This window comes from Mastomys coucha, unplaced genomic scaffold, assembly GCF_008632895.1.
Source record: "Mastomys coucha isolate ucsf_1 unplaced genomic scaffold, UCSF_Mcou_1 pScaffold22, whole genome shotgun sequence".
In the NCBI taxonomy this organism is placed as follows: Eukaryota; Metazoa; Chordata; class Mammalia; order Rodentia; family Muridae; genus Mastomys; species Mastomys coucha.
Window position 1 is genome coordinate 19,468,454 of NW_022196905.1, and position 27,632 is coordinate 19,496,085.

Sequence of the window (27,632 nt, forward strand, 5' to 3'; positions counted from 1 at the left end):
TTTTTTTTTTTTGGCAGCAGAGTTTTTGCTAAATTCCTCAGGCTGGTCTTAAACTGATAATCCTTTCTCTCTCCCTATTGAGTGGCTAGAATTATAGGCATAGGCCACTGAGACTAGGACACAGTTGGTTTTTATACACTGACCTGGCTAAACTCTCTTCTTAACAGCTAATTCATTCTCATATTTTGATATTTTTAGTTTTATAGGGATATCTATAGATAATGGCAGATTGTTCTTATGAGACAGCTACCATTGCTTTGGTAAAATTGTAGAATCTTGCACTCATAATGATTCTCTTGTGAGAAGCTCTGAATAGGAACCCACCTACATCAATTTTATTTCAGCGACACTCTCAATCGTCCCTGCACTTATGTCCTATTTCCTATACTCAGGAAAACAAACAAAACTCTGCCTTATTTTCTGTCAGTGCTTCTCATATATTCTACAAAAGTACATCTAATGGTTTGAATTTTAGTGTTTATCCTAAAATTTCACATTTTTCATGCTTATCCAAAAATGTCTATATTTTCTTATGAAAATCAAAGTGTAAATAACTATTATCGAGTGGCTGTGAGACTTCAAGGAAGAAATAAGCTTTATGCCCCATGCCTTTGTGCTTCTGGCACACAGCATGCTCTCTTTTTGCTACGAAGGTATTCCACTTCTGAGAAGCACTGTTAATCCCAACACTGGGTATCCTTCTTACCAGCTCTCCTACTTTGTAACTGTACAGTGAGACTATAGCACGCAGAACAGAGATCTAATCCCTGGTGGAAACCATATACCTATGTCATGCTGACAAACATGCCCATGACCAAGGCAAATAAGAGGCAGGGTGCTGTGAACTTCTGAAGTGCATTTACCATAGAGAAAGTCTGAGTTCCTTAAGGGGGAATAAATAGTGTCAAAATTCATTCCTTTTATTTTATTTTATTTTAAAAAAAGGACATTGAGAGATTGATCTGCACAAGTCAACAAAGTGAATAGATTAAACCATACTTGATTTGTGATCATTTATTTATACTCAAGACATTCTTGGTTTCAAACCTGTGCCCTTTTGATGCAAGTGACTGACAGTCAACAACTGAAATGCAATTTCCCTTTTACCAGGAGAAGAGCTGTTTAATATTGTAGGTCAAGTTATACCAGCATGAAGATAATGGGCTATTCTTCAGATATCAGGGTTAAACCTCACTGTCTCATCCAAGCTAAGTCTATCCAAACATTTAGTTTCATATATACCACCTACTTTTGATATTCTATAATGAACTACATATAAAAAATACTTTCTTATAAAACCATCATTTTATGTGTGGGAGGCAGGGCTAGACTACTGTAAATTATCCATTAACTTTGGTGAGTTATCATAGACCATCCATCTCAAACAGACACAAATTTCACTTTCAAGCACTTTTTAAAGTTAGATTTTGACCCCTTTCTAGGTCAGAATGTCTTAAAAAGCAGAGACTTCAAAGTCAAGAACTCTCTGGCGAAAGGTATACAATTAGATATGTTTCAATGCTTTTATAGTTGTAGTCCTCAAAATAAGAAGTTATTTCTATTTGGTATAATTGATTCAAATCTCCTAATACAAAGCTTTCATTAAATAAATCTAGTTTATAAGAATATTGTCTTAGTTATTGTTTCTATTAGTGAGAAGAGGTACCATTACTAAGGCAACTCTTATAAATGACAGCATTTAATTGTAGCTGCCTTGCAGGTTCTGAGGTTCCATTTATTACCATCATGATGGGAAGCATGGTGGGGTTCAGGTACCATGGTGCTGGAAGAAGTCAGAGTTCTACATCTTCATCCAAAAGAAGCCAGTAACAGACTTTCTTCCAGGCATCTAGAAGGAGGGTCTCAAAGCCTACCCCCAAAGTGACAAACTTCCTCCAACAAGGCCACACCTACTCCAACATGGCTATACCTAATAGTGCCACTGCCTGGGCCAAGAATATTCAAACCACCACAAATATCATCATACTTCCAAAGTTTTTAATAGGCTAACAACCATGCCTTGGCTTAATCTCTACTCCCTCTAAAAGCATATGAGCCATCAAGGGATGAATATTTAGAAGTTTACTATCAAGGCAGCCACCAAGTACATTCTTCCCAATCCATCATTTCAGTATTAAAACACAGCAAATCTTGAGTTTATTTGCTTTATAGCTCTTATTTTTAAAATACATCTTGTTCATCCAAACAATAAAACTATATCTAAAATGATAAAAGAAACTGAATGCTGATAGAAATAAATTACATTGAATATCTTTAACTTTTAAATTTTTATTTTATTTTTAGTTATGTCTGTGTATAACTGTAAGTACAAATGCCCCAAAAGACAGAGGTATTCGATTCCTCTGGAGCTGGAGTTACAGGTGGCCACCTAGAGTGGTCCTGGGAATAACTGGGATCTACTTTGGAAAAATAGCATATGGTCTTAACTCTTGAGCCACTTCACAAGCTCAAAAAAATTGCAAATTTTAACATGTCAACAGATAGCAATGAATCCCATCAAATATCTTTTAAAGATCCTTGGAAGACTCTGTCCTTTAACTGTGATAAGTCCTATGGGCAAAACAAGCTGTAAAGAAACCTGTCTCTGCTCAAAAAATTTCCTATTTGTAGTGGGAAGAAGGGAAACTACCCTTGTGCAAATGACCACAGTACCAAAGTTCCTGGGCCATGCATCTGCAGAAGTGTATTGTGAAGTGTGTTTGTTGGGGGGCAGATAAAGGGTGAAAAATATATGTCAAACATAAACAGCATGCAAATGTAGAGTGAGTAATTGCTCAGTGGACACTTAGTTTAACTTTCCAGTGGTCTAGATGTCTTTTTTTCTCTCTCTCTCTAATGGAAAACACACAGGGATTCAAATTCTGACTTCCCATCTATTGAAGCCATGCCCATGAGGATTTCAAAGCTAACCAATTCCAACACATTGTTACCAATTGTAACTAATGAGAAATTCTGAATATCTCGGACACTTTGTTTTCAAAGTATCACTGATTAGAGGGCAAGAGTGTTAAAGCTTTGCCTGATTATCCTTTGGCAGGAGAAGAGGTCTCTCTTCAGCCTCTCCTCTCCTAGCAGGGAACTGAAGCCATGCCAGCTTTGGCCATCTCCTGACCACCTGAAGTCTTGACTAGCTCTTTGCCTGACAGGTGTACTACCACACATCAGTTCCAAGGACACTCAGCCTTACTGTCTGGCCTGGCCTCTGCTTCTCCCTCTTCACCTTCATTCTCTTACTGTTTATTTACACTAGTGAAGTAAGTTATTTCAATTGTCCAGTACAGAGCCTTAGTGTTTAACATTTTCTTTTTTCATATTTGTTTTTTTTTATATTTGAAATTAAAATATAACAATATATATATCACTTTCCTCCTCTTTCTTCCCTCCAGTCCCTCCAATGTAATCATCCCTTCAACTCATCCCTCATTCCCCCCATGCATATTCCCTCTCTTTTTTCTTTGGTTATTATTGTTACACACGTAAATGTAAAATGTATGATGTCTGTCGTCTGTCTATATTTATGTAGACACATTGAGTCTATTTTGTTGTTTGTGTATACACAATTCTATTTTCCATTCGTTCTTAAAATAATATACTTGAGGGGCTTTAGAAATGGTTCATGGGTGAAGAGGACTGGCTGCTTTCTCAGAGGACCTAGGTTCAATTCCCAGAACCCATGTGGTAGCTCACATCTATCTGTGATTTCAGTTCCAGGGGACACTGTATACTGGCTTCTGAAGGTATCAGATATGCAAGTGACATGCAGACACAAAGACACAATGCCCATACACATACAACCCTGAAAAATACACGACTTCCAAGGCTTCTCCATTCTCACCAAATAGAATATAGCTCATAGTCTCATCATAAATTTACCACCAGCTTCACAGGAAATACTCTGTAACTCCTTTCCCTGAACACTGTCCACTTATGGTCCGAGGCTGAATATGGCAACCTTCATAGTTACCCATTTCTAACACATTGACCTTGCCCTTTCAAGGATACCCATCTCAACAGGAACTCCCTTTCTTCTTCAATTTACATATTTTAAGATTTTCACAATGTGTTGTACGGACATTTAGGTATGCATATACCTGGTCAAAGTTTTAGTGGCATGTCTCAATGCTCAAAATTGGAAAACAACTTATTTATAATGTAAATCTCACTTGCAGCTTATGAAGCCTGTGGCATAGAGCCACCAAGCCTTGGTCCAGAAGCACACATATTTACAGACATCACAAATGTCTGCAGTACTCCCACATGCATCCATCCTTAGATGCATATGATAAGCAATAAGTCAGCAAAATCCAGAAACTCCGATCATGCCATTAGGTGAGATACTGAGATATTAGACCACTGGGCAAATCTATTTCTGCTCTCTTCAAAGCTGCCTTCTATGTCTTAAACAATGACTTAATTGAGTCATAATCCCGTGGCCCCCTCCGGTGCAGAATGCACCTTCATCAAACACCCTCCTAGAGAGTCACACCCATATAGCCCTACTTCCTTTGTTTAAGATAGGCAAGCACCCTTCCCTGACCAAGACTTCCTGTTGCTTCTTTTCATAAAGCGGGTCTGGCTTTTGATGTGCCAAGAATGCTTCCTGGGAAAAAGAGGGACCTCTTTCCCTGTCTAATTTGCTTTTGAAAAATATTCAATTATGTTTCTAGTTTAATTCACTTGATCATGAAAGGTAAATGAGTACAACAAACATGTTTGATTTGTCTTGGAAAGAGAGACGGCTTTGCAAGAACAAACAAAGTTAAATTAAAATAAGCGATTCTCCTCCTTGGTGGGATTGAATTCCTCCCTGCCCCCAAACTTCTTAACATCTATAAAACATAAGACAGATACCAGAAAGACAAAATTCCTTGATACACAGTAAGCCACATCTGTAACAACCCCTGACTGATGGTCTGTGTGGCAGGGCATGGACATGTCTATGAAAACACATACATGCATATTCCACTGACAAGAGCAGAGAAAGGGCTGGGGCCTGGGGTTCGCACCATCCCGATGGCGGGCGTTCCACCTACCGTTTTTGCAGATCGGGCAGCACTGATCAGGCTCATACACGGGGTCCACACATTCCGTCTGGGGACACGCCGACACTGTGCACAGCACTTCACCATTGGCTTCACAGCGACACCGTTCACATGGAGACACCTGAGACACAAGCCCATATTCAGCGTCACACCTCCCTTACACAGTCCTTACCCTACAAGTCATATCTTTATTTTTAGGGATGAAGACAGCCAGGTTCTTTAGGAATGGTGTTTTTAAGTGCTTGGAACCAGTGTTTTTCCAAATGTGGATACAAGCTCCTGGTGTTTACAGGTTACCTTAGGCTTAAAGGAAGGCATTCACTAGGGCTGGTGGCTATGCTCAGCCTCTCAGCTCCAGTTGAGGCAGCTCTCAGCTAAAGTGACTTCTTTATAAGAATCTCTTTGAAGAAATATTTCTGTTGTTTCTAAAATCAAATTACTACTGATTTCTTGCTCAACAAAGCCTTACTTTTCCATAGCCCTGATAATTCTGTATTCACTTAGCCTCGAATAGATCATTCCCAATATTTCTCAGAACAGGTGCTCAGGGAGAAAGGAAAACACAAGACACTCACATGGTCTTCTGAGGCTTGAAGCCCCTTGCCAGGAGCTGTGAAACTGTGATGTTCCAGAGCTCTTAGAGTGACACTAAGTGCCCTCATGAAATGGTTGGCCTTTTTTACTCTTAAGGAACTCAAGATGTGGAGGGATTAGATAACTTGCCTTCGCCAGATCTCAGGTCCATGCTGACTCTCCCTTCTCCAAGGTCCCAGAGGGTCATCCTTCACGTCATCAATTGGACCATATTCTTTTTGGAATGAAGAATTTAAGAGGTATCAGGGTCTTTCTGTTTGTCTGTCTCTCTTTTTCTCTGTCTCTTATCTGTCTGTCTCTCTCTGTCTCTGTGCCTATTTCTCTGTCTGTCTGTCTGCCTGTCTGTCTGTCTGTCTGTGTATGCGGCATCTCTCCGTTCTTTGTGTATGTACACACACACACACACACACACACACACAGAGAGAGAGAGAGAGAGAGAGAGAGAGAGAAAGAGAGAAAGAGAGAAAGAGAGAGAGAGGTGGGTGGGGGGAGGGAGAGGGAGACAAAGAGGGAGAAGGAGAGGGAGACAGAGAGGGAGAGGGAGAGGAGAGGCTTAAAACTTTCACAATAGTCCAGAATAAAATGTTGGCTTACTTTGCAAGTTAAAACCAAGTTTACAATATAAAGGGACAGTTTTAAGAAGTATTTTTGGCACAGTATAGTTTGGGGGATTTTGTCGCTGCTTTCCTCAGTTTTCTCTGGTTAAAGCATTGCATCTCTGTCTCAAGAGCAGATGTAGACAGTAAATAGCATTAGAAAACTATAGTGAGTTTTTAAACGAAAGACCTTGAGTTGCAAGAGGAAGTGTCAAGTGTATGTCAGATCCTTTAGCTGGAAGGATTTCAGGCAGGAGCCAAGAGGCCCAGATGGTGTGGATTAGAGATGCAGAGCCATGCTGCCCCAGGGGAGCAGAGGTTGAGTTAGCAAGGGGCAGAAAGGTCACATATCTGCATATGTCCTTAGGAAGCTGCTCAATAGCTAGACACCCACCCTTCAGCTAGGTCATACTTTAAGTAGAGAAAAGGAAGCTCCACGTGGGCTGGACTTTGTCTCATTTAAGGAGACAAAATGGAGTATATGTCAAATTCTTAGGCAAAATATGCACTTGAGAATTAGACTGTTCCTCATATTTAGGCAGAGGACTATGGAAATTGGGTGCTCAGGAATGTGTGTGATCTTGGCAGAAGTGTCAGACTGCATTGCCATGCAGGAGACAGGAACATAAGCATTGAATGGGCAGTTCGGAAGTGGATCTGGGTCCTGGGCAAAGTGGGAACCCCATTACCACTCATGAAAGACTGACATCTAGGAATTAGGCATCTGTAACCTGCTGGTGAACATGCGCCTAGGTGGTAGCAGCAGGGCACAGGGCACTTGAGGGTACCAACAGAGATAGGAAACTTCCTCACATCAGCCTCTCTTTGTAGAAGCTGGGATGGCCTGAGCCTAGGATTGGAGTAAAAACAGCTCCAGTGTGGGAGTTGATAAGAGTAGATGTGGGGTGGGGGGACGTGAGGGGGAGAGTACAAGAGAGACTGGCTAGAGGGCTAGAGACATGCTTAGAGTAACCCTGATGGAGCACTAATCCTGGTATTTGAGAAATGAACAAATCCTTCACTTCTCATGTTGCCATCAATTAGGCTACGTTTGGTTAACCAGGCATGCCTCAGAATAATGCTACCTCCTGATCAAGAAGCTCAGCGATACTTATCATCTGCATGTCTTGACTTATTTTTCTACTCTTGACTTGTACAGACCTGTGACTCTTTTAAATGTCATTCTGAATCTACTTCTGCTGACTACAGATGGAACTGAGCTATGTCCATCAAAGCAGGAATAGAGCTGAGGTCTTTCATCCAGTAAGCCATCACTCAACTCCATCTTCTGACCTGCTAGACGGCCCTCTTACAGCATATGAAGTGTTGCTAGGCTTAAAAATAAATAAAACAAAACAAAGAAAATGCAAAAACCCCAGTGTCCATGAGACTTCAGGAGCCAAGCAAGGATTAGTAACCAGGCTTAGCATCAGCAGAGCACACTGAAAAGTGACCACCTGTTAAGCTGATGAGGACTCAAAGTGACTCAGGCTAGATCTTCTCATACTTCTGGCTCTGACCCAGACTGGCCATCTACCCTTCTCAAACAGACTGTGTTCAGCAGCACCAGGCAACAGCAACATGCCAGGAGTAACCCAAACATGGGTCAATAAGAATAGTTTGGTTTTCCCAACTGGAAGTGAGAATGAAGACATTCTCTGTTCATTCCATGATTCCAATTGCAATTTCAGAAGTGTGACCTTCCTCTGCTACCTTTTGGGAGGTTGCAGATATGATGGTATTTGGGAACAGAGGTGGTGAACAAAGTAGTGTACCTGGGCCTTGTGAAGTTTGTTCTGTTGCTATGTACTTTAATGCTAAATACTGGCCGCCAAGGTCTGGTTGCCCCTAGGGATGAAGAAATCCTCATGGAGACCAAGTGATGCTCTGTAACCTTGTTTCTTAATTTAAAACCATTGGTTGAATAAAGATGCTTACAGTCTGTAGCTGAGCAGATGAGAGGCAGAGCCTCACTTCCTGGCTTGGGGTCTGAGGCAGAGACCAAGAGGAGAGAGGTGAAGGGAGAGGAAGAGAGAAGAAGACACCATGGGGTAGGAGATCTTGAGAACTGGCCACGGGGGCTGGCCAGCCAATTAGAGTAAGAAAGACCCAGGTGGAACATGGCAAGTTATAACTTCGGGTTATTGATAGAGAAGTAGACAAAATAGCTTAGAGATTCAATATTTGCCCATCTCTAGTGCTCTTAAGGCTTATTATAAGCATAAAGGTTTTGTACCTTTTATCTGGGAACTAAATGATCAAAGGTGGGGTAGAAATCTTTGATTAAATATTTACCACAATAGGATCTGGCCTCCTCTGCCTGAAGATTTCTAACTTCACACTGCTGGGCTTTGTCCCTTGTCCACATGGCTCTCTTAGTTACCACATGAGGCTATACTTGCAAGCAGCAGTTCTTAAAAGGAAATCTAAGAAATGTATCCTAAACCCAGAGCGGAACACATGCTTAGATTTATTTTTTTTTCAGTGAAACAACTCTAGCTATAACATGGATAATAAAGTATAAATAAATACAGTAATTACCTGGTAATAAAAGTAGATCAGTCATAATTGGGGATGCCCTCACACCACTCAATACTTCTGTGTTTGCCTATACCACATAAACAGAAGTAGCAGGGGCTATCACTAAGTATTGAGTCTGCATCTTTTGATTCAGTATAAGTGGACAACATAGTTAATACAAGAAATTAGCCTCAAGCATAAAATGATGACCATAAAAACGAACACTGTGCCTTACACAGGAACTAGGTGTTCCCATGTGACCTAAAGACTTCCTGCAAGACTCTACCTCTCAGAGAGTTCATCAATCACCAGAGGATCAAGCCTCAAACATGTGAACCTCCCCCAAGATGATGGCAAGTTATGTACATTTTATATTAGCAAACTTGGGTGGAATTAGGTGTCTATCTGTATGATGCTTTGTCATGGTCAGTTTTGTAACTGCAATTCTAATCATTAATATCACAAAGAGGGACCTAGAGATACAGAGAGTTCGTTAAACTTAAATTCTATTCTTGCCTATGTCTCTAACGGCTTTCCTGTGGAAAACAAGATCTTTTTTTTCTTTTGAGACAGGGTCTCATTATGAAGCTCTGGCTGTCACAGAACTCACTATGAAAACCAGGGTGGCCTCATACTCAGAGTCCTACTTGCCTTTGCAAGTGGTAGGGGCATATACCAACACATCCAGCTGGGAAACAAGAAACCTTTTCAGATACCTTTCTCCTTCTCCTTCCTATCTACACTTACAACATTTTCTCCCCACATGAGAATTGCCCCGATCAGCAATACAGCACTCCTTTCTCAAATCAATTCAAAGGCATCTTCTTGCTACATGCTGCAAGACAGGGGTGTTGCATGGAGGAAGAGGAGGAGTTGTGTGTGTCAACCTTCCTGTCATAATTAGTTTTCCTCTATTATACTTCCTATCCAGCGGTTGTCATAAGAACTGCTGGAGTAGGTACCATCAAATCCCATGGTGACAAAGGCAGCACTTCTTGGTGCCTAGGGACCAATTCAATGCTAAATGCAGATGCTAACTCAACAACAGACAAATGGGAAGAACAAAAATCCCGGAACAATCTCCCAAATGATTGCAATGCTTTGGTTATGGGATTAATTTAAGTTCAGAGGAGTATGTGCTAATAGGCTTCAGCTTAGATCTTTCTTCACCAACATGACTCATCATCAAAGAAAGCCCCCACTTCACCATTTATTGGATCCATTTATCCATTTGTCTTCCTAAACTCCAAAGTGTGTGTTCTGCAATTACACAAAACAAGGTTATCATGAAAACAAAGATATATACTAAAACTCATTTCCCCCTTCCTTCCCTTTCTCTGAAACTATTTTAGTTCTGGGATCCCCTGAGTTCAGCCAGGCACAGAGAACAGAGTCAATCTCTCCCTGCCTGCCCCCCCCCCCACCCCTGTTGTGGATAGGCCTGGTGCTGTTTGTATTTTGATATTAATTCCACTCTTCTGGGAGGGGTTGTGGACAAGGAGTGAGTAGTGCACTCAGGTAACTTCTTGTAAACCACTCCCTAATGAATAAAGGAGCCAATCACTGTGTGAGTAGGATGGACTTCCTGGTTGGATGGGGAAGAGAGAAAGGAGAGAGGGTCGCCTTTTGAATGTGGATATCCTGAGGACAAGGTGTAGCTGCTAGTGTTTCCCAGTTTCAATGGTGGATCCACCAGGATTCACCACCAGAGATTTAGATTTAATAAGGCTAACAATATTAGGATTAACTAATTGCTGCACCCAGCAATTGAGCTACTGTTGTTTCTGAGCTAAGTTTATATTGTGTTTTCCTTCACACGGGGGCTCATCTGGGTTCACCATAAAGCTCATAGGGGATTTGAAGCATGGGGCTGGCATGGTAGCATTCCACTAGTGAGAACTTAGCGAGCTGGGTGAAGAGATTTTGAAGCTCTGAGTCAGTCTCTAGGAGATAAGAACTGGTTAACGAGACTGCTGGGGCAGAGTAGCTGGATGAAGCATGGGAACTTGTTCATTTTAATATTTCCTGAAACCCCCACCCTCCCACTGCAATGGCATTTACTACAAGACCCTCAGCAGAGGCTAGCGATGGGAATATTAGCCTTGGAATTTCAACATCATAAGCTATAAATTAAATAAACCAATTTTCTTTATGCATTCCCTAGCTGTGAGTATTTCACGAAAGCACTAGAAAACATAGATATTGACTGAATCAAACAAAGAAATGGATGGGAAGGACCTACACCACCACCACCACCAAATGAGATTAAGTTGCACAGGACATGATGAAAAACATTAACTGTAAAATCTATACTGTGTTTTGTAAGGGTTGCCCAACCTTTCACAAAATGCTCAAGGATTAGATACTACACCTAAGAACATTTACACACTTAACCCACAAGGAGTTATGGCTAACAGTGTGATATTCATTAATGTGTTAATCTAAAAAATATTTTTGTATTAGCATGTGTATGGATATACATGCTCACATGGAGGCAAGGGGATAACTCAGAGGATTTGGTACTTTCTTTCCACCAAGTGGGTCTGGAGACTTGAACTCAGGTCACCAGGCTCAAAGGGAAAGCATCTTTACCCACTTTATCTCACTGGTTTCTAAAGTGGTAACTTAAAAATGGGGTCTGAAACTGTGTAAAGGGGAAAAGGGTATTAAACAGATAAATATAAAGTACGTGATCAAGATTGCTTCTAATTCTGAACATTGTCCAGAAGCCAATGGCTCCCATTACCCCTCCTTTTTAGTCTAACCCTCTGCTCTTTCTGTAGATATCTTCCTTAAACAGATACACCATATATTAAGTAAGCAAAAACCTCATGTTTTGTTGTTGACATAATTTATAAACTATTGTTCTAACCTATGAAAAGGAAAGTCTAAGGTAGGAGTTTATTCTGCAAGAAAAGGGAGGCTAGACCTCTGTGGCATCCCACACAGCAGAGAAACCTGCATTGGAAACATGGCATTGGCTCAGCAACCCTGGGAAAGCTCATCTAGTCATTATGTCGAGTATCTTCAAGAATCATGTAAAGTAATGCAGAAGTCAAAATATTTGCCTGGGCAGGAGAAGAAATATCAATGAGATGAGGGGTAGGGGGTTAGAGAATGCCAAATGATAATTTTATATAGAGATTTGTATAGTATTTATATATATTGTGTGTATATATATATATTGTATTTGTATATATTATATGTATTTGAGAGTTTCAAAGACAAAGCTTTCTCTTCTGGTGGAATGAATAAACTAGGAACAGAATAAACTAGGATACAGCAAGCATTATAGAGACAACTGCTGTCAGTGGAACAGAGGAGGCCATGTGGACAGGAGGACAAAAATCCAAGACCCAGAGCCATATATAAATAATGATACCTATACTAGAGTAGATGAACATAACACTGGAAAGACACAATATCAGGCCAGAGTCAGGAGGGAGAGAGGACAGAGATACAAACACAGAGGGGCATCTGTGATGATGTACATCCTCCTCTCATGGTCTTTACCCAGTAAGACAAGATGAACCTGGGTCTACACTAACCAACAACAACACATTTAGTTCCACATACCTTCCCTGCTGAGTTCACATCCACCATTAGCAGGGCCAAAGAAAGTACAGCCAACCTCCTGTTTGTTTTATTCTTGCTGTATCTTATTGCCCACCACTATGAACTAATCTACCAACTAACCAAACAGCCAACCAAAAGCCCCACACAGTTGCTACAGTATTAAAGGCTGAACCACAGGGTGGCACTATTAGGCAGTGATGCACTTAATGAGGCAGAATGCACTTAATGATGGCCATGGAACCATTTGAGACATAAGCAACCTCAGTCTCTTCTTCACTCTCATTTACTTCCTGGCCCTGAAGTGAGCAACATTGTCATGTTCCCTGCTCATGTGATTATGTGATGCCTCATCCTAGGCTCAAAAGTATCATGGGCTGGAATCTCCAAAAGTGTAAGCTGAAATAATCCCTCTTCTCTTCCCTTATAATTGCTAACCACGCCCAACCCTGTTTAGCTTTTGAGATCAGACCAGATTGGATGCATTCAGGGTGGTATGGTCATAGACAACCCCTCTTCTATTTACAAGTGGATTGCCTTGGATATTATGTTACAGTGGGAAGTGTCAGATGATGGACAGCAGTATTTCTTTTATTTGGTTCCTGTGGAGATGAATGAATACACACATGGCTTAATTAGTTGTCACAGCAGACATGATGGAAATGGAACTACTACCAGCACTGAGAATGTGCAAGAAATTCTATAAATCAATGATGAACTATTTTTACAAATCAAAAAGAAAAGCAAACAAAACCAAAGACATGGCAAAAAGTATAGGATAGCCTGAATAGCTAATTCATGTGTAAACGAATATGCCATTTGATCAAAAATCTGGAAAGCTCTAACCAAATGAAAACACATTCATGGTGATAATGTGGAGGGCACCAAGTTTGGACAAACAAGGATTCTTACCTTTTCTGGTTTGAAAATGGGAACTAGGGCTTTGCATCAGGCTATACAGGAGGTATCCAGGGAGAATTGGGACTGAGAGAAATTCTCCAAGGTTTTGCTTCTGTCTCCATTCTCTTTCTTTAGGAGGGAGATCACAGATGCTCTTCAGCTGACTCCAAACTTCAGCTGACTCTCTGGCTATAGCTTGCCTACAGGATGAGGGCATTTGGGGCCTCCTTTCACAAGCATGTAGGCTCTTCCCCATAGGTAGGCTCCATAGTTATTCAGACTGGCATGTCCTGGGTCCACCAGCAAAATGCCTTCCATCTGAGTATACATCCAAGCCCAAGACACTGACCATGTGGCACCAGTTAAATTGAAAACTAGAATCTTAGCAGTTGGGAAAATAAAACTGAGTGCAGTTGATTGTTGTAAGAGACCTGATAAGCCCTGTGTCACAGTAATCACAAGGAATCTGAGACAGCAGCAAAAATACAGGAATAACCATATATGAAACAAACATATGAATCTCAAAAGCATGATGAGGAACAGAGCAAGTTACAAAAGAACAGATATGGCATCTCATAGCATGTCCATATAATCAGCAATCCTTGCAGGGTCATGCAAAGAAAGGCATGGTTCACAGGGGTGTGCTCATGGAGAAAATGAGAAAGTCAACACAGGAGGCTAACTGACCTATCTTCTTATTGCAGTGAAGGGAGAGCAAAGACTAAGAAAGGATAGTGAGGGAGGTTTAGTTTTATATGTATCCTTTCATGTCATTAGGAGATAGTGATCAGAAACAAATATGGTAAGACATAGTACATGAGGGAAGCATGTGGTGTCCATACAGCCACCCACTGCTTATGCTTGTTGGATATATTTTATATGTGATCTTTTAAAAATACACATGTTACATGTCAAAACATAAAAATACATCTACTTAAAGTATACTACTTTAAGTATATGCTTAAAGTATGGCTGGAAATATCCCCAAGCCAACTCATCACCCCCGTGAGTAACTGCTGGTAGCAGTTTCTGGTGGCATTTCTCTGGGCTGTATCACTTGCACTAGGTGAACAGACAGTGAGGAGAGTGAGATGGATATCCCACGATGCCCTACTAAGCCCTATCAGAGGGTCTGACTGACATTTACCCCAGGGAACTGGCTTAAGGATGCTCCACAAATTGAGCAGGGGCACATCTGTCATGTTAGTACTTGAAAGACTGAATCAGGATAACTTCAGGTTTCCAGGCTAGCCTAGGCTACTCTGCCACGCCTACTCCAGCGAAGTCTTGTGACAAGCCCAAAAGTTTGGCCACAGACCAGAGGTGTACAGCTTCAAAGGAAGCCTCCTGGATGGCGTCCTCTAACTCAGATGTGTTTCCAGATTTGTCCTTGCGATGGTCGATGAAAGGTCTTGCACGCTAGGTGCCCACCAAGATATGATTTACTATCGCTAAACAAAATTGGACATTGCTCTCAGACCTTTACCAATGTTCCAACATCTTAGCCAAACCCTGGCTTGGAATTTTGTAAAGAATGTTACCCATCCAGAATAATTGCCTCTGGCATTGTTAGGGAGATAGTGAAAGGGGGTAGAGCACTGAAGCTCACAGAATGGGAGACTTATTCCAGGACAAGGTCAAGTAGAATCCTCATTTTCAGTCACATATGGCAGCTGAGCCACTCCTAGGAATTAGCAAGAATGAGACTTCCAGAGACATAGCCTAGAAGATTAGCATAGTGGGCGTTTTACTAAGGATGGGTGGGACCTTGAGCCAAGTATGTGTGTGTGAGACAGAGTACAGCAGTCAGCAGTAGAGTATTTGAGACAGAGATTTGAGCTTTGAGCCTCATGCAGTCCTCAACACCTGCCCCCGCACCCGGACCCAGAGCTCTCCGGCCTGGGGTGGAGGTGCAGCCCCTGTCCAGAAGAGGTGGCTGCTTTAGACCCAGTGTGTTTCAGGTGGCCTCAGATGTACCCTGACCGCTGAGCTGCCAGATTTTTCATTTCTCTTTTGTAATGACTGCAAAAGTCTGATGCCATTTTTGAGAAATACACTCAGATTCAGTACTTTCGTGTGTTGTGTCTGCCATTATTTCTTTTGTTGACCTGTCTAGGACCCTGTTCCCCTGCGGGTTGAGGGAGGCCCAGACTGGCTGACCCATGGCAAATCTCAAGGTAACATATATATACATAATCATAAACATAAAACAAACATAAAAACAAGTTAATTGATACATTCAGATCTCTAGGGGTCGGGATAACATTGACACATAGGTCTGTTTTCTCAGCCTCTTCCAGGCCTTGATGTTACCATCCTAGGATGAACGAATGCCATAGGCAGAAGAATTCCACGTACCCATGCTCCTGAAACTAGAGGAAAAGTATATGCAGTGACCATATATCAATCTCTTATAGACTCCCAACTAGAAACTCAAAACAGAATGTGGTGGTGGGGAGGGGATCTCTGGTCACTAAGACAAATGTTTCCCAATTTTTCCCAAGCAAGACAAATAAGGGTCAGGACAGAAAGGGAAGGGTACCAGGGGGTATTGGTGGGGCAGTGGTAGTGTCTACATTGTGACTGCACAGGGATTTGGGAACGGGAGCTTTCCGAGGCTGGTCACATTTCTTGTTGAAGCCCTGTGCTTTCTTATGGAAAAGCCAGGAAGAGGGAGATATCCAGTAAATGATCAAGGTACAATCAGAGCACCACAGTGCCTGACACACGTGGACAGAAACAAGCAAAATTGTGTCCAAGCCCAATTCTGCCCAACTGAGTGTGGAAACTAGAGCATGCCACTTGTGTATCAGTGCCACAGCTGAAGGATGGACTTCAACCATCACTCATAACATGCTTAGGCACATTAAACTTAAACTGCTATGGGATACAGACCACAGTTAGAGAAGACTAGTGCTGTCTTCTCTCACCATGCATATAAAATTTTTCTTAACCATAGAGACCCAAATCTACAAAGACTCAAGTCTTTTCTGTAAAATAGAGTCATATTCTCATGAAACATATGCATATCCACTTGCACAATTAAACTGTTCTCCAGGTGACTTACACTACCTACTTGTACCAAGTGTCCTGTCAATAGTTGTCTGACTCTATTATTTAGGGGTTAACAAATTCAGATGCAAACCTTCTAAGTATTTTTAGTCTATACTATATTGAACTGGCAACGCTAAGCCCATACATAAGAGTGTTGGGTAAACTCTGAAATGCTGTCCAGCTAGGTTTTCTTCTCACTGTCTCCCCCAAAGTCCTTCCAGCTCTGTATTTTCATGCAGGTCCCCAAATTTAGTTTTCCAAAGGGCAAAACCACCCACAACCACTAATAACCACATATGCCCAGTTTGTAGGTATTACCAGAGACTTTCCAGTAAGGAAGTAATCAATTTCAGTTCATCTGGAGCTGAACTTTCAGACATCAAAACTCAAAAGTCTGCAGGGCAATCTACAGTTCAGAGGGAATGGAAGTGTGACTTTCAGAACACATCATAGGGAAGCCTAAGCATCTTTAGTGTTGGAAACAAGGAACCATGGGAGGGAGGAAGATGGACAAGGACAAAGAGTCAAAAGCTGAGATTCTAGCTTGAGTCCATCAGAAGTATTCCAGTATTGGGGAGAGGGATATCTGAGAACTGAGAACTAGCGTTCACTAGTCTGGGTAGATTCTGAAGACTCCAGATGTTTTTTGTGAAAAAGCTGACCTCCACTATAGTACTGAAACTCACAAGTACAGGAGCCATTCAAGTGTTCTCACAGGGAATAGGCACTTAAGATACAGAAGAGAGAAAAGACCTCTGGTGAGCAGAGATCCTAAAGGAACTAGAACAAGACAGCTGTCAAGAATAAAGTCTCCAACACCACTGGGGGCTACAAAGAGGAAGACATTAATTATTCACAGTTATGGAAGCTGAGATGATGCTCCCAAGAAAACACAGGACCTGTAGCACCTCAGAGAGTTGACTGGATTCTTTAACAAGAAGCAAGGCAAGAAGCCAGAGAGCTGGCAAGGATAAGGTGCCCTTTCCAATAACCTGATGTTAGGGGACTCCTTCCTGTCTGGGTAAGTGAAAACCTGGCCCAATCTTTATGGGGAAAACCACCAAATCACTGAGTAATTTCCCACAGTAATGGGATTTCTGAGAAACTCAAAGACCAGGACAGTCCAACAAATGCCCAAGCAAAAACTGATACATATAACTCTTTTCAAGCAATTTCCGATTTTAAGGGGCCATAAGCCAAAGGAAATGTTCCTAAATTACAACTAATGATCTTCCAGCTCCCATGTGGAAATTTGGTCTGTTCCTCCTGACCCTGCTGATCAATTATCCAGAGGAGCTCAGATTCCAAGCCAGTTGCTAAAGTCAAGAACTGAAAACAGAGGCCTTTCTCACTGGTTCTGGTGGACTAACAGCCGCTCAAAACCACTGCCACAGTTTTGTCACCAGGTGGCGAAAGTGTCCTTTTTAGCAACTCTATCAAAACTGTGTGGCATGAAAAGTTGCCAAATGTTCTTGTGTGAATGTCTCACTAACTTCTGGTAAGTGAGAACTGTATTGTTTAGAGATGGAGCAAAGGGTTGAAGTGATTGATACCTTTTGAATTTGCTTTGATGAGTGAGGAAAACATATCCAGTGGGGCTGATCAAATGTTCAACTCAGGTCTGGCCTAAAGATAAACATCCTCACTGGTATGGAATCAGATTATAGGTACACACACACACACACACACACACACACACACACACACACACACACACCATTGACTATAGTCTCATTGTCATCAATGAGTCTCATTGTCATCAGTTTTACTCTACTTCCACATTTTGCCCTGCTGACTTACTAAACTATTCACCCACTTTCCCTCAAATCTGCCCAGGAGCCATAGTCCATGTGAGTCACTGGAAAGCTGGCAGGCACCTCTTGTTTTCTGATGGAGAGTCATCCAACAGGGCTATCACAGACAAGCTCTGCTCTCCTTTGGTGCTTCTGTCCCCTTTCCATAGGTAGGGGGTGTTTCCTTACTGGAATGAAATAGACCTTCCTCCTTCCTTCCCCTCAAATCCAAGCAGAAGCAAGCAGCCACTGGGCATTCAGCCGGGCTGCCTGTGTGCTTCAGAGAAGACATTTTTGTCATCCCTTGTCCTCCACGCTCTATCAGAGAATGGATTTGCACACAATGGGACTTAATTAAGAACGGTCCCCCAAAGCTGTCAGTTTCTGAGAGTCTGGAAGAACACAAAAACCCCATGGACCATACTGCAAATTCACAGAACAGCCTAGGAGAGGAGGTGGGGTGGCCCCGCTTTCTTCTTCAGCACCAGCCAATAACATTGTAAGATCTTCCTCTGCCAAAGACTTTCAAATCCTTGTCTGAACAGTTTTCTCTGATTAGTGCAGATCCTACAGAAATCTGCTAGGGCAGGAAAGAGCAGAAAATGGTACTCATATGACACATGGATTGGGTAGCAAAGAGCTGAGAAACTTAAAGGAATAGAAGAAAGCAAAACAGCATCTTCTGCTGATGGTTCAGACATGATGCCTGCAGATTAATCAGAATGGATGCTTCAAAAGCAAGTATGCAACTTCTGACACACCCCCCCCCCCCCCCACACCATTGGAAAGAGCACGCCTCTTTGATTAGCCTTACCTCCTCTCTGGCCACTGCAAAGAGCAGGTGAGCTTTTTCAAAGAAGGTATTACAACTCTCCTTCAAACATGGCCAGCAGCTGGGCCCTGCAAAACCTAGAGAAGTTCCTGAGCTTCTAAGACTCTAAAGTCAAGTGATTTTGCTATCTATCAGGACCAACATAGGAAGGTTTTGCTTTCCAACATGTCAAAGGCCATAGGGCTGTATATAAGCAGTCAGACTCAGAGCCCAGCATTGACCTGCCTTGGGGATCCTAGGTGAAATTGAGACTCTTATATAATACTAATAATCAATTTACTCATTTACAATTAAGCCCTTATGTGATGTGTATATGATCAACTACTTAGAGCCCTCTTGTATGAAAGAAGGCCCTCCTGCACTAAAAGGTAAACCACCTTTTTCTAAACAAAACAAACGAAAACAAAAACAAAAAAAAAAAAACCACCAACCAAACAACAGAACAAATAATAACCTGGAAGATCCAAACTCTTAAGTAATCCTTGGGAGAGTAAAGCAGAGGGTATAGTATTCACTGAGCATATGAGGGACTAAAATCAAATATGTTCCAAAGAATAAGCTTTGAAAAGACTTGTGAATTGATGCCATTGCAGGGAACATAAACTCAGTTTAGAGATCATTCAGGTAGGAAAATGACACAGTGAACAAGGTGAACAGAGTTGGGATCTATAGCCAAGTGAAGACAAGTTTAATGCACTGAAACTAGTGTACATATGTCTTACACACACACACACACACACACACAGAGAGAGAGAGAGAGAGAGAGAGAGAGAGAGAGAGAGAGAGAGAGAGAGAGAGAGACAGACAGAGAGAGACAGAGAAACAGCCCCATGTTTCCCTTGGCATTCTTAATTAAGAGGGCAAATAATGCTCATCTTAAGCAGATAATCATGAAAATATCTAAATATATGTTCCTTTGTCTTTGAACAGTTCCATGACCTGGGCTTGCACCCACAGCTCAAAGGTGGTGCTTCTGGAAACCAGTGTGGACTCCATCAGTTCAGCTGTCATGTTATGGTCCATCTGAGTGCATCAGCTGTCAATTACTGTGTTAGAGCTCAGAGCCAGCTCACTATCTGCACTGCTGGCTCCCTTCAGCTGTCCTCTACCGAGGTAGCCCCCTCCTGTGCCATTCACACACATGTGAATAAAGTACCAGCAGTGTCTCCAGGTTACCCAGCCTTTTTGTCTGAGGCCTTAACTTCTATGCAGAGGAGCCTACAGGGCTCACTTACCCACAGAGAGACCCACTTTTGCAAGCAGACATATAGGAGCCAATATTTTCCTGACCCAACCATTAAAGTGTGCTCCTCTTCCTTCCCTACTACCTAGGGCAAGAGGATCTTATTTTCTTGGCTTCCTGGAGAGCCCTGGAGCCCAGAAGCTCTGCCAACAGCAAGATGCTATCCAAGTTGAGACTTGAGAGCAGAATTTATCCCTCAACCCACCCACCTCTCTTCCTCCAGCCTTGTCAGTATCCTTTTTGATTTTTAACTCACCCAACACTGACATTTCTATATGCCTGACATAGCTAGGTACCAAGAGTGCTCAAGGCTGTCCTGATCCACACTGATCATCTGCTGACCACACCCAAGGAAAAAAAAAAAACAGATCTTCTACTGTCTGAGGGACTTTCTGTCTTGAAAGTCATAAATCTTCACACACCGAAAGCAATTAATAAGAACAGTCACTTGCTTGAAAGTAATTTGATTGTATTTGACTTGAAGCCCTCTATTAAGAGTGAAAGATCTTTGTAAAAGGCATCCAAAATTTAAAAGAATGAGGACATTGTGAAAGCTGGGCATATGGAGCATTTGTATAGTTGGAGGCACTCCTTATTTCAGAACTTTCCCAGTGCATGATGGGTACAGGGGACCAACTAAGAAGGAATATCATTTTAAAGTGATTTGATATTTATTACAGAGAGCACAATAAAAACTGCCCATGGTCAAGGGGAGCCTGGTGATGCCTGTGATGGGCAGCTTTGTCAGCAGAGGGCCTTTGAATATGTCCACTTATTTCTTGATCTGGCCTAAAGCTGAGACTGGCCCACTGGACCTCTTTTCTGAGATCATTCAAATGGTGGACTTAAAGAGTTTTCCCATTTAAATTTCCTAATTCAAATTATAGGGCAAGAAAATGAATCTGGGTATAGGTATATATGTTCCATCTGGCTCTTCTTCATCCTCCCAGGGAGACAGGCACTGTGCAGGATCCATTTATTTATCATAGTGTACCATGAGTATGAGTTATCCAGCTGTTTTACACACAGTAGGTTTCCAAACATAGACCTAGATTCTACTATCTGATGCCTGAAACTTCCTTTATACTCTGAAGTCTGACAAATCATTAATTGGAAATATAGGCATATGCCATTTTGCCCAGTTTATTATTGCTCAACACTAGATTACTAGGCTCCTTCCTGGATGACAGTACTGGATACAGTGACCAGATTAACACTTGCTTTTCCTATTTTTTTCTGTCTTTGTTACACAGTCATTGATCTTCAGGTCAGTCTGCCTTTTGCAGCTCTGCATACAATATCTTCTCTGGCTGCTCATAGTGCTGAACATCTTTCTTATGTCCTTGGTCTCACTAGTCTCAGAATGACAAAAGTAGACAAGTTTTCCTTATCCTTGCTTATATTTTCTGGGTTTTCTGAATCAGAAAATTGGTGTGTGTTGTAACCACAAAGTCATGGAACTGTCTCCTGATTCCTCTCACAGTTTAGTAAGAAACCACCAGACCATAGTGTCTCTTTTCTCTTCAGTGGAACATCTTGCTTCTTTATTCCATCCACATGTCTGCTTCTCCATACTTATTTGCCAACTCACTAAATTAACCCTTCATCAGTGTCTAATCTTGTATTGGCTACTTTTCTTGTTACTGATATGAAGCAATGAACAAAAGCATCTTAAAGAAGGGTTGCTTCAAGGTACAGAATATAGAGTATTTCATGGTGGGGAAGTCAAGGTGTTGGTATGTGAGATGGAGGGTCCCGTTGCACCCTCAGTCAGGAATTAAAGAGAGATGACTCTGCTGTTAAACTTGACCCTACTCCTTTTCTTTCAACTGGACATCCATTCCATTGGATGGTGTAGCCCACAGTCAGGTTCTTCCTCCTACTGGAAACCTCTAACTGACATGCCAGGGAAGTGTACCTCCTAGAGGACCCTAAGTCTAATCAATTTGACAAAGACGACTAAATTCATAAACCTACTTCTGTTCAACCCATTGACTACTGGACACAAACTCCTCTCTGGGCATCACTTCATTAATATAGGCTGCATTTGGTTCTTTTAGTTTTTAAGCATGGCAAGTGGCTGGGATACATTTATATCTCTTGCCTAGATACCTTATTTCAGCGTTCATCTCTTGACTCGCATTAAATGCACTCAGTTCTTATCTCAGGATCTCTAAGAGGTTCAACAGCTTTGATTTTGCCTTCTTGCTAATGAGTCTGATTTTTCCAACTAATTCAGGTTTATTTGGAGACAACTCACATTGCTTAGAATGCTCTTTGTGATGGTTCTAGGAGACTAGGTGGAAGGTGTATCTCCTCTGTGTGCTTGCTTAGGTTAGGTACTTTTGGTCTCTGCTCAGTCAGTTAACTTGAGGAAAGCGGAAAATCTTGTGTTTTTCACACTTCATGGAAAGAACAAACTGACTTCACACCTCTAAGAGGACATGAGTGCAGAAATTGGAACCACACAAAGAAACCCTAACTCTCTTTCTCCTTAACAGTGCTAAGGCCCTGTAAGGAAAGACCCTGGCTTTATAAAGCAAATACTGATCTAATTCCCTCCATGGCTTCCTAGACTCATGAGACTTGCCCCATCAGAGCTAAGAGGCCTCCAGAGGGCCCCTATATGAAGTCAGACTGCTGTATGGATTATAATTTCCACCTCTACGGATCAATGTCTTTTACTTTCTTACCATCTCAGTTTTGCTTTTCAAAAGATGCTCCTAGGGTTGGACCTTTTATGTTGTCTCTTAACCTATGTATTAAAGACTCAGTTCTGAAAGCTACTATTGAGAGGTAGTGGGACCTCAGATCAATAGATCTACAGATAGATCCACAGCCTTTGAGAAGATGCTCTTGAAGGGTATTGAGGAACCTTGGCCTGGCTCTCCCTCTCATTTTGATCCTGGATCCTGATGTGACTGGTTCTACCCTAACATGTGCTTCTAACATGATATGCATAGCCCCTCACCACTGGCCAAAAACAATAAGGCCAACCAATCATGGATTATAATTTCCAAAATTGTGAATCAAAACCCTCTGATTTTATTAATAGATTTTTCTTACTTTGATTGAATATTGACAAGCATGGATATGTTTTCTATCATATCCAGGATTTTGTGTATTTTGTAAAAGGTAGAATTTTGCCCACCTTCCATATTGCCATGAAAGTAATTGTCTCTTGTTTAAAGCGTAAATTCTGTCATAACTGGAAATGAATGTAACTACAGAGCATTTTATTTATTGGTCTTCATGCTTTTCTACTGTCCCGGGGTCTCTGAGAGAACTCACAAGGCCACAGGCAGATGCCTGACATCATCCTTTTCTGCAAATTCGAAAGCCAGGCCATGTCCTGGCCGCACCCCAATGCCTGACAGAAATAGAATGAGACGAGAGATCCAGCTGGCAGGATATCAGCCTAGGAACACATGAGCAGCAAGAAGGACTTCCAGCTACACGGTCAGAAAAGTACTGTGAAGGATGGTTCAGAGCAGACCAGCCTGGGTAGAAAATCTACCTTTCATTACCTGATAATGGTTTTGTTTGAACAGCTTTTTCTTTCCCTCAGGACATCTGTCCTGGAGGCTCTGATCATTTAAAAATAAGCCCTCACCAAGAAGTGAGTTCATTACTACTAATACTGAGCCATAGCAAGGAAGAATGGCTTTCTCCTGCCTACTTAGATCTTCCCACCAAGACCCTCTAGATATGTCATACTACAGTGTCCCTGCTTGTCAACTAGAGGGTCTCATTTGCTTCTCACGCAATCTACAAGATCTAGCCCAGTGCATGGCATATGTTAATTAAAATATTTTGAGGAAGTAACTGCCAGGATGGGTTTTATGTCAGAATTTATCAATAAGGAGATTTTAATCTGAATAAAATTTCTTAAAACACAGTTCTTCTAATTAGTAATTGATGATTAGGGTATCTTCAGATGGAGGCTCGGGGAGATCTAAACCACATCATGGCACAGCTACTTCGCAAATCTTTCCAGGAGAACTCATCTGAGCATCTGCACAAGTGTTGAGAGCAGGACTGTTCTGTTCAGAGCGTCATAAATGCAAACTGTTCTCATTTTTTTTTTCTGATGGTAAGAGATGTTCAGGGTACCACCTATTTCACTCTGCCAGCAAACAGGGCAGACCTGAAAGTGTTCCAGGGTGCAGTATGTGGCAGACCAAGACTCACACTAGCATGTTTACATGCTAAGAACTCTGTGCCTACAACTGAAGAAAGTAGGACATGACAGCAAACAGTATGAGGATCCTAGAACTCCTTCAGAGTACAAGCAGCTACACGGCATTGAATAAAGTACTCATTTTCTAAGGGTAAATGTTAGGACTAATATCTACAGAAACAACAACTGCTAAGTTGAGAGAGAGCCATGTGTGGGAGCAAATGACTTCCTAAGGCTGTCTCTCCACAGCTGCTAAGAGTCATCCCATTGCCACAGGAACTAGACAGCTGCATATTGACATGAACCTTTTTCATTTGTTTGATATTGGCCCTGGACAAACAAATGTCATAGATAAGTTAACTATTGGGAAACCTCCAGATGGATTTGACTGTTGGCCCCAGGTGGGTATGGTCTTCGCTAAGGTCCAGCCTACCTCTTGAGACCTAATGTTCTGATTGAATCATTGCCCTTTGCTCTTATGGGTTGCCTAGGACTAAATGTTTTTATTTCATTACAATTCAATAGTTCATAATTTAAAAGACACAGACATTTATTATATTTTGGGTCCAGAACATCATAAATGTATATAAATAAATGTTTAGCTAAATGGATTCAGTTATTTATTAGGCATAAATGTCATTCAGGTGGTTGAATATGTGTAAATGTTCTTTTTGTACAAGTAGCTGGATCTAATTGCCATTCTCATTGCCACACGCAAAATGATACTTGCTCAGTGAGGAGAGATAGTAATAGCATTGTTTTTGGCTAAGCAATACCAGTCAAAAGAATATAAACACCATTAGAATAAAAAATGTGATTGAGTCTGTTTTACTGGCATTTATCCAAAATTGCAACAGACATCTATTTAGACAGAAGGTTTGGTTTTATGTTTCATGTAAAAATACTCTTCTCATTGATGAAAATCTAGAAATTTTGGTGATACAGTTAATGGCAAGCCAGACACTGAATCTTTCAGAGAGAGAGAGAGAGAGAGAGAGAGAGAGAGATTGCTTTAAACTCAGTAGCTCCCATCCAGTTTTCCTGCAAGAGTCCCAAGTTTCTTTGCTTCTCAACAGTTCTGAGATCCAACAGACAATTCATCGAGCAATGCCTACTGATAATTCATATTCCCTTTATCAAAGAAAAGTGGTTGTCAGTTGAGTTTCTCATTGCTCTGCTAACAGTGTTGAATACCTTGAGCTGATACTCTCTAACCAGAAGCAAGGAAACATGAAGTGTTAGCTATCTAATACATCCTTACTTCCGTGAACCCCATGAGCTCGATTGGCTTGAATGAGATACTGAACATGGTTACAGACTTCCATTTATACCTTCATGAATCCTTCAGAACCAGAATTCCCACAGTGGCAGCAACTTGTTGGGTTGATCAAAATAAACTTATTTCTTGTTAATTAATTTCGAATTCAGTCTGCTTCTTCACTAAATGGTAATCATCATGGGGGACGGCATAGCAGAGTCACCTTCCAGCTGCTGTGACTTGAGGGTGCAGCCACAGAAGCAACACACAAACTCTAAAAGTGGCACTCAGAATGGAACTGACACAATTATATGGGCCAAGCTGATATTCAGTGGGCCTGGAATTATCCTCATCTTTTCCTGTGCTTTTGGCCTTGTAGATATGTCCCTCTCCACTCCACATGTCTTGTTTGTCCCTTGGTCTCATTGCCACAAGGTGAACTCTTGTCATTGACACTTTGTGCTACAGAGAGAATATAAATATCTAAAGAAAGAGCAACTAAGGAGATAAGACATCCTTTTACAAACCAAGGAAAACATCCTAGACATAAACAAGCCTACATGTGCCTTGATCTCACTTTTCTAGCCTCTAGAACCATGAGGCAATTCATTTCTATGTCTTAGGAAACCCATTTTTTTTAAATGGTACTTGTTATGGAAACCCTAGCCAACTAATATCCCTTGAAAGCACAAAGCAGATAGAACTTGTTCTGTGTTGGATGTCTGCTGTTGCCATAACCTGAAGAACAAGACAATTGGCAACCAGTCAAGAGGCAAAGGTAAACAGTTCTGCTACTAACCTGACCTCATATTCAGGAATATAAATGGGATCACAGCCACCGGAGGAGTGAGGCTATCATCTTTGTCACCATGAGCACCTTTGAGGTGTTTTGCTGAGCAGTAAAGTCTTCTACTGATATGTAGCCATAAATAATAGTAGATTTGATAAGGGTTAAAATATTCAGAAAGGAGATAAAAGTCAGAGATGGGAGCCTGCTCCAAAAGGGTTGGGAAGCATGTGTACAAGGATAGGGAAGCAAGAATCAAGTTGATGCTGATCTGTTATAGGAGCCAAATGCCCCAAACATCACAGACAACTGCTGGCAGGTGGAAGCCCCAGAGTTTTATCTGCTTTTTACTTCCAATGTCCACCAGGCAGGGCCAGCATTTTCCTCTGTCAGAAAGCAGAGACCAGCCTGTTACAGGGCTCTGCATCTTCTTAGGAAAGAAAGTCTCTTTCCTCTTATTTCCAGCTCCCTTCCTTCTGTGTTAAGGAAAACAGTTCTGAACATTAGTCTAGTATGTCATACAATAGATTAATGGACAGATAAAATCTCTCTCTCTCTTTCTCTCTCTCTCGTTCTCTCTCTCTTTCACTGCTATATGCAAGTATGTGAATATTTGCAAAGCAAATATCCATCCAAAACCTCCAAGGACTTGAAGCTGACTCTGTACTCTTCTATACTGATCCTTTGCAGAACCTCCCATCCAAGCATTGGGTCCTTGCACAATGTTGAGAATCAAAAGACACAGGCACAAATGACTTATATGAACCATCCCAAATGAGAGAAATGACTAGAAATTTACTTGATACCAATAGCAGGGAGCAAGCATAACTTAGAGTAAAACCTTTATGTAAACTGTATATTATAATAGAAAGCACATAGTTAAAGTTAATGACAGCTTTGTGATATCCAAACATGTAACATCCTAGCATGTATAAAGCTAAGCATCCTGAAAGTTAAGAATGAAAAGTCAGGCTGGAGACAGCTCAGTTAGTTTGCTTTGCAAGTATGAGGACCAGGGTTCAGACTCCCAGCACTCACATAAAAGCCAGGTGCTGTGGCATACCTCTGTAACCCTCATGCTTTGGACAGGGGGAAGGGTGGAGCCAGAGAATCTCTAGAGGTGGCCAGGCTAGCCAAATTAGTGAGCTTCAGCTTCAGTCAAAGACTTTGTCTCAAAAACAAGGTGGAAACTGAGGAAGACAGTACATATTGACCTCTGGCTCTATGTATGTATGTATA

General features: G+C 41.5%; 1 protein-coding gene across 2 annotated transcripts in view; it reads right to left on the reverse strand.

The window, feature by feature from the left end:
* Vwc2 (von Willebrand factor C domain containing 2) overlaps window positions 1–27,632 on the reverse strand; it is a 143,692-nt gene that overhangs the window by 111,463 nt on the left and 4,597 nt on the right. For both annotated transcript variants that reach the window (XR_004109658.1, XM_031338567.1), the window contains exon 3: window positions 5,055–5,184. Coding sequence is in view for 1 of the 2 variants with exons in the window: in XM_031338567.1 (XP_031194427.1) it covers window positions 5,055–5,184 (130 nt within the window). In the remaining variant the exon portion in view is untranslated. The remainder of the gene's footprint in view (window positions 1–5,054; window positions 5,185–27,632) is intronic.